The 11,395-nt window shown below is 40.1% G+C and overlaps 1 protein-coding gene across 1 annotated transcript in view; it reads left to right on the top strand.

Annotated features, from left to right (window-relative positions):
* Positions 1-142: 142 nt before the first annotated feature.
* Positions 143-11,395, top strand: part of GPNMB (glycoprotein nmb) — an 18,040-nt gene continuing 6,787 nt past the window's right edge. Inside the window, 8 exon segments of the mRNA XM_008631339.2 lie at positions 143-440; positions 5,231-5,380; positions 6,091-6,234; positions 7,541-7,595; positions 7,597-7,697; positions 8,771-8,929; positions 9,396-9,704; positions 10,878-11,000. Coding sequence (XP_008629561.1) covers positions 371-440; positions 5,231-5,380; positions 6,091-6,234; positions 7,541-7,595; positions 7,597-7,697; positions 8,771-8,929; positions 9,396-9,704; positions 10,878-11,000 — 1,111 coding nt within the window. The 5' untranslated portion in view covers positions 143-370.

Genomic DNA, 11,395 nt, shown 5'->3' with positions numbered 1-11,395 from the left:
CTGGAAATAAGTGTTCCTAATTTAAAAACAAATTAAGTACAAAAATTGATCACAGTGCAAAACTAGTATAAAAATGCCTGTGAGGTGAATGGTGTGGCTCCAAACAGGTCTCTCAGAAATCCCAGGGAATGCTGAAAGCAAAGGGAGTGAGTCATAAGCACATGAGCTGAAAGAAGCTGAAGACAAAATCATGCATCTCTGCTTAATTCCATCACATGATGAGTCCCGGGGCCCTTGATTTAATCGGAGAGCAGAGCAGCAGAGAAACTTCATTCTCACCTCCCAGTGGGGACCGGAGGAGTTTCCGCGCGCAGTCTCTGGCCACACTGCTCCTCGGCAGGCGCTGAGCCAGCCCAGGCTCTCGGGAACCATGAGCGGTGTTCGCCACCACCTCGGATTGCTGCTCCTGGCCCAAGCGGTGCTGGGTGCTGCCGCCACACGTGAGTGCTTCCCTCGCCCCAGCATCCCTGCCTCCTGCCTCAGTAGGCGACAGCCGGTTCCACCTCAGGGTGGCCTGGCTCTGGGTAGAAAAGGTGCCCGAGCTGGGGAAGTGTGCTGAGAACTGCTCAGTAATCTGTTCCCTGCGCTCCACAGGTACACGGAGCTGACTGGAGCTAAACCTTGGCTCTTGGCAGCAAATTCTTGGCAACACTTCTCCAGTTCAAGCATGGCTAAAACGGCAGATGCAGAATGGGCTTTGAACAGTTTGCTTGGCTCAGCTGTGGCTGGGAGAGGCCAGATCAGAAACAGTGCTCCCCACTGGGACACTTGGACCTGTGGATTCCTAACCTCAGGGAGCCCAGTCAAGGAATTAGATCTGCAAGCCACAGTAGGGCTGATCTTCTGCTTCTTTCTGGGCTCCCAGTTTGACTCAAGTCTTAGAATGACTCCCTGAGTTCAGGGCTGGGAATGTAGAAACGGGATTTTAAGCTCAAATTCCAGAATGTACAGTATAAAAAATTAAAAACCTTAAAAGCTGAAGTTCATCTGAGCATTCATCTAGCCTTGTACCTGCCTCCAATGGAGAACAGTACTGGGTGTATGACCGGGCAGGTCAGGACACCTTCCCAGCTTTCAGTGATTTACAGCACCAGAATTGCCTCTGTCAGATGCAGAGTCATTGTATTTAACAGTTTTTATTAGACTTCTTCCATCTGTTCATGCATTTGGGCTTTCATTGCAACACGTGTAAATTTTTGGGACACACTACATCCTGCCAGCAAAAAATTTCACACCTTAATTGTGCCTTACGTGAAGAAGCGCCTTTCATGTGCTTAGAACCTGTAACCTGCTGGTTTCATTTGATTCTCCTTTTGTACTTTCAGCTTCTTCCTCCATGCTGTTCATGATTCTGTTTTTATATTCTGCTCTGTCACCTCTTCTCCAGGCTTCAAGACACAGTCTATTTAGCTGTTCCTCATATGGAAACAATTCTATCCCTCTGTAGCATCCTCGCCACCTCTCCCTGTATTTTTTCAGTTCTTTTATTCGGATTGAGCTGCAGAGAACAGAGGATACAGTACTCTCAAGACATGGCATTATACAATGCTGTAATGATGTTCACATCATTGTTCTCTATCTAGCCTTTTCCTAGATTTTCAACTACCAGTGAGCACTGCATTCAAAACTATAAAGCTGCAAGATCCCATTTCTGAGTTTAGAGCTAGTTTAGAGCCCCTCATTCTCAAAGTAAGGTTACATTTAACTCTGCTGAATTGCATAGTTTTATTCTTGAGTCATTGAGTTTTGTACAGTCCTCCCCTCTATTACTTTAATGCACAGTCTTCAGCAGATTAAAGAACTTTGCTGTTTGCCTGTTTTCCAGATTATGGACATTTTAAATTATTTTAACAATGGAGAAAAATGGGCACTTATTCATAACTTTTTTCATATCCTAACCAATAATTTGTTCATGTGAAATCCTTCATTCTTATCCCACGGTAACTTAATTGCTTTATGTTCCTTTAGCAAGGGACCTCATCAAGTGCTGTCTGGAACTCAGGCAGACTGTAACAAGCAGGTCAGCCTTGTTCCCATGCTCTCTGTCTCCCTCACAGAACTCAGAATATGTTTGTGAGCAATGCACTCCTTTTATGGCAAATCATATTAATGCACTGTACCTACTTACTCTGTTCTTCACTGCTGTTCCTACCAGCTTCTCCAACTTGAGCCCCAAAGTTTTTTTTAACCTCTAAATCTTCCCTGGAAGTGTTTTTAAAAACTGTCATCACATTTGCCAATTTTCGTTTCTCAGTCACTGAAGCAGTGTTAAGCAAGATGTTACATGCTATGGTTAATAGCTCATTTATTTCACTCTTGAATAACTTCCATACTTGGGCCATCCTATCTAGACAACTTTGTCATTTTGTTGATTTGTTCTATAATTGGGGTTTTTTTGTGCCAACACTTCATTTTGAGAGATACTCTTATCATTGTAAAAAAAATTTCTATCACAGAAACCTCCTATGTTCTTCCATTTTGAATGAAAATATAAACCAATTGACCTATTTGACTTTTGTGCTACCCCTTTACCTTCCCTGAATGCTTCTTTTGTGTCTACATCCTTTTGGCCCTAGACTTCCTGGCAGGCTTTCCCACTTAGTTTAAGTTGGGGGAAAAAAAAATTTAAAAAATTAGTTCTTATGTCTTTGCAAGTTGTTCCTCAAATTCTTTTTTGTCCTGCTTTTTTATGTTTCTATACCTAACTTTAGAAAGTTTATGTTACAGTCTGATGCCATTCCATCAGCCTTTTTACTTCTAATACACCTTTATCCTCTTTAGCTGGGTCATCTTTCTATTTCTGCTGTCCTAACACTGGCTCTCATTCTCTCTTTCACGGCTAATACACTTTTGCAGGAAATATTGAACTTGTCTTTGCTACATTTTTCACCAAAATGAAAGCCAGAATGAGAAAGAAGTCAATTGAAGTACAAGATCTTTTCTCCTATGATCACCTCACCAAAACTATTACAGTAATCTGTTCCTTGGAGCATAACATTACTCTATTTTGAACTGAATTGCTCTAATTTTGGTTATGACCAACATCTGGTTTTGAGTGGTTTTCATTGTTAAAAAAGAAATACATTAAGGCTTTTTGTTCCTTTAAATTCACCAACTGAAAATCTTCAGTTCCATGTGTTAGAGAAACTAGTGCAGAAGTTTTTCCTCATCTGAAAATCCATCTTTGTCTTGTCCTGAAGCTTGTGAAATGTTTTGTATTCGATTGAAACAAACAAAGCACATCAGGGACACAAAGAAATACCTAAGCAGCTTGTGATTTAGAAGCAGTGACAACAGTTATTACTGGACTAGAAAATGAATTCTGAATTCAAGGATTGTTACTGAAACTCAAAATTAAAAGCATTTATAAAATTAAAAGTGCTCCAGATGTTTTTGATAAATTGAACATTTGGTAAAAAAAGACTGAAAAGTTTTCATCTGACAAAATCAAAACATTTTTATTCATTAATTATTTTTTAGATAAAATCAAGGAGAATGGGAAAAAGAAATTACTAAAATTATGTAGCCATTTACTTTTGAATAAAATGACACATTTATTTAGTTATACCTAAAGTGAAATTGAACTTGCTTTGTGAAGTACTTTTATAGTTGCTAATTTGTTTTTTTCCTGAGCAAAGTTTCTGAACGACAACACTACCGAACTCTTCTTCTGACCAAGACTCAAAACAATACAGCATGTGATACAGGTCATTAAGTAAACACCAGTCATAATGTTATGTTTGCTCACATCAAAATATATTAGATCTGAAGGAAAGACTTGATTCAAGTGATTTAAGTGAGACTGCAGGGAGTTCCTGGAGGGGAAAAGACTGTGGGAGATTGTGCCTCTGAGTGCAAAATCTGTTCTTTTCCTCCAACCATTCAGTCCTCAAGACTGGAGAGAGAGCTGCCAGCATCAGCTTGGAGTTGAGATGGGACTGGGCAAGGCATGTTCTTCCTGCCCAGCAGAAATCTCACTGGCAATAAAACACAAAGAGAAAGCAGCTCCTGCCTCTTCTTCTGAGCTGTTTCTCTGGTTCTCTCTTGCAGTAAAATTAGGAATCACCCACCTCTAAAGACTGTGCTTAAACTGGCTACACCTGCTCCGTGTCTTTTCCAAAGCTTGGAGAAATTCCGCCACAACCAGTTAGGTTACAGTATACAGAGCAATTCTTGCCCTTCTTACAGGTCTCTGCATTTTCCTTGAAGACATCCAGAACTTTGTTGCACTTGGGTATAAATCTCAGAAGCATTCTGCATCAGCTGTACCTTTACAATAAAGCCACGGAAAGCAGAAATCCTAACACCCTTGGTGTTGTGACAGAATGGCACACCCAGCAGTTACCTTACCTGATTAACACGGCAGAGCTCTTTGAAGCCTCCAGGCTTTCATGGAACTGTGCCCATGAGCCTACTTATTAACATATTTTTATGGCATCCTACAGTGTCCAACATGTTCCTACAGGTTACTTGGATATTTACGTTGCTTCCCACTATGTGTCCTTTGTGACAGAAAGAGGGATCCTAGAAGCCTGGGAAAAGTTTGAGCCCATCATTTGTAGTAATATGAGAAGAAAGAGGTTATTGAAGTTATTTAATATCTGAGCCATTTTTAAATAACAGGCATGAAGCTAATACGTTATTGTTGCTATATTATAAACACATTGAATTTACTATTCAGCTCTAAATTTCCTTTTCTGGAAATACCAGCTTCTGTTATAATTGGTTCCACCCCTCCCACCCAAACCACCAGCCAACTCACCAAAGGAGCTGCACTGGGTCAAAAACTAATTCCTGGCATAACTTCCACTAGAGCACAACTCAGACACAGAATGCATTTATCGTGTTAGCCTTTTACTCATAGGTTTATTACCAGGCAAAACAGTCAGAAATCAAGCAACCTCTGTGCAGAGAGCCTGACTCTTGCAGGCTTATGTAAATTCTTATAAGCAATTGCTCTGATATGGTCAAAACACAGTAAACATGTTTATTCTTTGTCTGGGAAGTTTGCAATAGTGCAAGGAGAAAAAAATATCAGTCCGACAGGAACTGTCTTTATGTTGATTATAGTTGATGTGTTTATAGCCTCGATGATAAAATTCCGTAACTTTCCTACTGGTGAAAAGTTTTCTACCAGTACACGATTAAAGCTCAACACAAGCATAATGTTTTTATAGAGTAGTAGGGAAAATTGGATTACATTTACACTGATGTTTGGTTTTCTCTCTAGGGTTTCAAGATGTGTTGAGCCACGGAAGTACTTCTCCTGTCACATCCTATAAGAAGCTACAAGGCTGGTCTAGTGACCAAAATAAATGGAATGAAAAGCTTTATCCTTTTTGGGAAGAGGGAGATCCCAGATGGAAGGACTGCTGGAAAGGTGATCGCATATACACATTTCAAAGACACTTGCAAAGCTGGCCAGAAAATCCATCACAATGCAGAGTGCAGGTGCTATAGTGCATTTTCATAGGGGCAACATCCACTGCTGCACAGAATGGCGAGTTAGAGATGACTGGGTTTGATACCATTCCCAGTGGGTTGTCTGAGGAAGCAGAACAGTGAGGTATTACATAAAATGCTTTCCCATTATGACTAATCTCAGACATTAATACTTACTCAGAAATATTAATGGTCAGGGCTCCAGAACAATCCATTACGTGAAACATGCCCTGCAGGACAGGTAGCTTCAACTGCTACCTCAGCAGGGCAAGTGGGCTTCTGACTGACAACTTCAGCAAAGACCATGTTTATTGTCACCTGCTCTGAGCTGTGACTGTATAATTCCTAGGGAGAAACAAAAATTTTCTCCTTTGGAATATATTGACCTCCCATGGGTAGAAAACTATATTCTTAGCTCTAGGAAGAAAATTAATGGTAGACCAGTAAGTGATCTGGGGGGCAATGCTGAGTCCCTCTGATTGTTTGAAGCTGGGGTTTTGATAAGAGCGGAAGTGACTTAAGAGCATGAAACCCCTTAGAAACAGAATAATCAATAAAGCATTTCTAATGTAAATGGTGCACAGTTGATTGTAGCTTCTGCTCTGATGCACCCTTTGCTGCAGTGGAGACTAATTTTCTTTTCTACAGGTGGAAGGGTGACAGCCAAACTGGACAGTGACAGCCCAGCGCTGGTAGGATCCAACGTGACCTTTGTGGTGACTCTCCAGTTTCCCAAGTGCCAGACAGAAGATAATGATGGCAACATAGTGTACAGGAGAAACTGTACCCGGGGTAGGTGATGCCAATTTCCCTGCACCCCACACACATCTGCCTGGGGCTGGCGTGAATGTGTCACTGAGCACGGAAAGCATCACAGGCGCACCCGATGAACAGCAGCCGTGTTGGATTTAACTGATAACTGATAACACTTACCTGTGCATACCCAGCCTGTGCCACACCAGTTTCTTTCCTAAGAAGATCACTGTGGTATTTTTAGTGTTCTGCCCCACTGTATATATCAGGTAATTTAAGACTGACCATCGTTATAAATTTGCCTTCCCAAAGCAGTCACATAATCCAACTTCCCAACAGAACTATTACTGCTTTTCAGCTCAGGCACAATATTGCACAGTCACACTGCTTTCTTTCAAACTTATAAAGCTGTCAATTTATAAAATTAAGGGTTTTTTTCAGTTATGAATTGTAGAGTTCAGTAACCACATCTGCATCTTGAAAAACTCTCACAAAAGAGTAAATCTCACACTTCCACATTTTAGGAATTAAAAAACAAACAAATATTTAAAAATCAAGCAATATTTTCCTCAGAAAATCACCCTTTTTCATCTTATTTACTCCTACATGGAGGAAAAGCCTAACATATATCCACTGTTTTAAGCTGCTGGATCTAGAACAACACATGCTGTTGTACCTTTCATCCTTTGAATTCATAAATGTTCAACAAATTTTTTTACTGATCAAAGTCATTTTCATTTCAAGGCATATCAGCAAGTTTTTTGTCAGCCTAAGTTCCAGTTTTTAACTGTCTAATATTTTGTTAGCAGCTGATATCCATACTCTACTTAATATCTGCTGTGCTGTTTGGGGGAGGAAACTTTCTATTTACTATCCAGAAAACTACAGAAATTCATGTCTAAGTTATTTAAAGGTGCCTTAGGAAAGTTCTCTGACAAAACAAAGTCACTTCATTACAGTGCTTTCACAGCCACTCTTTGTACTTAAAATTTTAGATTCTGCTTGCCAAATATTTAGGTAGCCTCATTAGTGAAACAGTAGCATCCTGTGTAGTCAACAGCAAGTTTTTGGGCAAGCACTTTTAAATTGTGTCTGGCCCATGAGACAGTAAAGTTTTTTTTAACTTCTTAATAAAACAGCACCAAGACAGAACAATTTTGTGTTTACATTAAAAACCAAGCAAGGCACAACCTCAGAATAAAAGAATGAACGTCAGTCTAAAAATACCCCGCTTCACCTGTTGTTTAAGTGCAGTAACTGCTATAACCTGCAGTGCTTGCCTCCTGTTTCTTGACTTTCTGCACATTTCTCAGTTGACCAGAACATGTCCTATTCCTATCCTTAGATCCTCCAGCTTCCATGGATCAGCAAGTCTATGTCTACAACTGGACTGAATGGCCCCACCAGCAACCACAGCCATAATGTATTCCCAGACGGACGTCCTTTCCCTCATCACCCTGGCTGGAGGAGAAGGAACTTTGTCTACGTGTTTCACACTTCTGGTTAGTACTGCAACACATGCCTTGGTTGGGGTGACCCTGCAAACCTTATATTCCCTTTGTACACAACTCATTTGTCAAGTATGTCTTACCAAAAGCCCTTTGAAAAGGATTCCACAGTCTTGAGTGGAAATACTGAATTAACTCCCCACTTTTCCAGAGATGCCTTCAGGTGTTTAGTCTAGAAATCATGGATTACCAGAAGATTCTCTTTAAATCTGCATTCACATTACTATCACTGAAGAAAATTAATTTCCTTTCAGTAGTACTCAAGATCTTTTTCTAGGAAAACAGAGTGTCTGAGCAGGTCAGTCAGACAATTTGTTGACAGCTCACTGCCACTTCAGACTTTTAAATTTGAGAGAGAACACAGTGCTGTGTATCACCAGTTTAACAGTGCAGCACTTCTTGTCTCTAGGGAGGTGAGAACTGCCACTGGCTGTGATGCTGCTCTGGTCACAGATGCTGATTTTCAGTGTTTCCTGCTCCTGAGTATGTAATGGTTGGGCTATTCCTGCCATTGGCTACGTACTAAATCTTAGTGCCCTCAGTTCACCTGGATAAATCAGTATTATTGTCAGTATCAGTACGAGTAATAATAATAATAATATTCCAAATTTTAAGCAGAGGTGATACTATTTACCTACCTCAATCAGCTGTTAAAAAGACAAATAATTGAATATATTCAAATGGTTCTAGCAAGAGGTAGTATATCTTCTGGCTACACTGAAAGCAAACACAAGATCACTTAAAATGCCTCACACCGTCCACTGCATAATCCTAATGACTTAACGTAATGTAATTGCTTTGGAAAGATGTAGATACCTTGGCAAATTTTTATTGGATTAGTGAAATTTTGGGCATCCTTTTGATAACTTTGAAAAACTGGAATTTATGTGAGTAAACACAATGTAAAAGTATCCAGTCCTTCGAAAACACATGCCAGATTATTGGAAGACATTTCTGAACTATTCATTTTGATTTTGACAATCCAAGGTTCTCAGAGACTCTGCCTCTCACAAAACAACTTGCAGTGAGGCTGAGGGGGTAAATGTTAAGTTCATGTTCTGTTTCAGGTCAGTATTACCAAACAACAGGACGATCTTCAGCAAAGTTTTCAGTCAACACAGCAAATATCACTCTTGGCAAACACGGGATGGCAGTGTCCATTTACAGGAGAGGGCACTCGGGATTTGTTCCAATTGCGAGAGCAAAAGCCATCTACTCTGTAACAGGTGAGTGTGCTGGAATCATCTGTAATTAAATCCTGGGGGTATTTGTGGCTTAGGTATTAAAAAAATTCAGCATAAGCATCATCTGGCATGAAAAGGAGACATTGGCCAGAGAAAGGTTTTTGATATTAAAGTGGAATCTGGTAAATTGTCTTGAGTAGCTTAAGTTCCCTTTGTGTCTAGCTCAGTAGTGACTCCTCTACTTTGTAATGAAAAATTATTTATGAGAGATAATACAATCTTCCACAGATGTCTGTGATTCCTCATTTGTTCCCATACTTTTCTGGCTAACTGTTTCCTACTGACATTCACTCCTCAGGTCATAAATTGAATTAAAGTGGAAACCTGTGTTAAAGATACCATTTACGTCTCACATTCTGACTGCTGCTGTTCAGAGACTTTGGAACTGCTTATTGTCTGCAGCCAGATATGTCTGCTTTATTTGTTTACTTCTTTTTTACCCCTCCAGACAAAATTCCAGTATTTGTGAGCATGTTCCAAAAACATGACCGCAACATCTCAGACTCCATTTTCATCAAAGACTCACCAATTACATTTGATGTGAAGATCCATGATCCCAGCTACTATCTGAATAATTCTGCCATCTCCTACAAGTGGAACTTTGGAGATGGAAGTGGCTTATTTGTAGCCAGCGGTTCTAGTACATCTCACACCTACACTCTGCAAGGAAACTTTACTATGAATTTAACTGTCCAAGCGATTATACCTGTACCTTGCAAGCCAGTAACACCCACTGCACCACCACCCACCTCAGCAGGTAAGCATTTATCAAACAGCAGCCGCATTTGGAGCTATTCTAAAACTCTGTATTCTGAGTTAATATCTTTAGTAGTTTTACTGTCATAATGAAAGAGCTGCAAGCCTCTGCAAACCCTCTATAAAATTGGCTTAGAGACAGAATCAATAAGCACAGATTCTTCTATGACTCTATGGTAGGGATCACTTACACATTTAACTACTTATGCATCCAGTTCTACCACCATACTTACAGCATACGAAGATCTTCAGGTGAATATAAATGTACGTTTGTATCATCTCTGCTACACCTGGTCAGGAGATTTTAGCCTTATCTACTCAGGGTCATCTACTGAGGTAAGATGTAAATTTCAAGTGACAAAGAGGAATTTCAGAACACTCTTAGAGCAAGTTCCTTTCTGGATTGCATTAACTTCCATCCAAAATTAAATGAGATTGGATTGAACTAGAAAAACCAAGTCATATTCAAAAATATGGGATTTCCACATGGCATTAACCCAGAACAGCTTTTCCACTTTAAATGTATTGACTAACATATTTCAGAATAACTTTTATTATGTTCAGCATTGGTTTATCATCTCAAAGGGTTTTAAGGTTTGCAGAAAGCCTGCAGTTTCAGCTATAATATTACTACTGTGAAATTGTAAATGCGGCTATATTTTTCCAATTTCATATTTTTAATATGTCCTCTTACCAAAACACTGAGTGAGAATGAAAAATGAAAGGAAAGATATAATTTTCACCACTTCCCCTCTTCATTTTTCCACTAGTGGTAATGTAGAGCAGTGGGAAAATACCAGCTTTTAAAAAAGCATTTTAAATGTTTTATGGGCCTTTGGATTTCTTATATAATTGATTTGGGGATTTTAAAGAAGTATTTAATTGTATTACACCTTGTAGTCTCCCTTTTATTTCCCAGAGATGGGTGACTAGCCAGGTGGTTTTTGGAGTGAGGCTCCCCAGGCCACTCCAGCGTTCTGAAGTTGGGCACATGTGTTTTCTTTAAGGATTATTGCCATGAGCTCACACAGATACATACATGACCACACAGCTGCAAACCAAAGTCACTGACAGCCTATGGAATGAAAGCAGTTGGAACATATGGCTGTGTTCAGAATACTCCTGAGCAGAGCTTGTTCTAACATTGCGTATCTATTTCTTCTCCCTCAAACAGTTATGACCGAACCATCTTCTGATTCTGACTCTTCTCCCACTGTTGAGTCAGTGGAGGATAATCCTGATGGAGGTTGCCATATTTACAGAAATGGATACTATGGAAGTAGTATTGCTGTTGTAGGTAAGGATGTGGGTCAAAAGCTGAGGAATGGTGTTAACAATGAACAACAATGTATGGTAGTGTCTCGGTTTTGAAAGACAGGTATCTGCTAAGGAAGGCAGAAGCCCCCCCTTGAAGTGGCAGATATAACCCCTTTTCCCTCTAAGTTATTATATTTTGAAAATCAAGGGCCTTTAGGCGAAGATGTGGGAAATAGGAATAACAGTTCTTTACTATATATATATATATATGTATATAACCAGTCAAACAAAACAACAACAACTATGGCAGTAACAGCAAACAATCACAAACCCAGTCCCAGCCTTCTCGGCTGTCGGGCCCTTTCCCCTCGGGTGCAGTTCCGCTCGCAGCCGGCAGGGGCGCTGGCGGCTCCCGGTGAGCAGGGCAGGTGCGAT

Source organism: Corvus brachyrhynchos, unplaced genomic scaffold, assembly GCF_000691975.1.
Source record: "Corvus brachyrhynchos isolate BGI_N302 unplaced genomic scaffold, ASM69197v1 scaffold84, whole genome shotgun sequence".
NCBI classification, from domain to species: Eukaryota; Metazoa; Chordata; class Aves; order Passeriformes; family Corvidae; genus Corvus; species Corvus brachyrhynchos.
The sequence above is the reverse complement of the archived record's forward strand: the minus strand, read 5'-3'. Positions and strand labels throughout refer to the sequence as shown.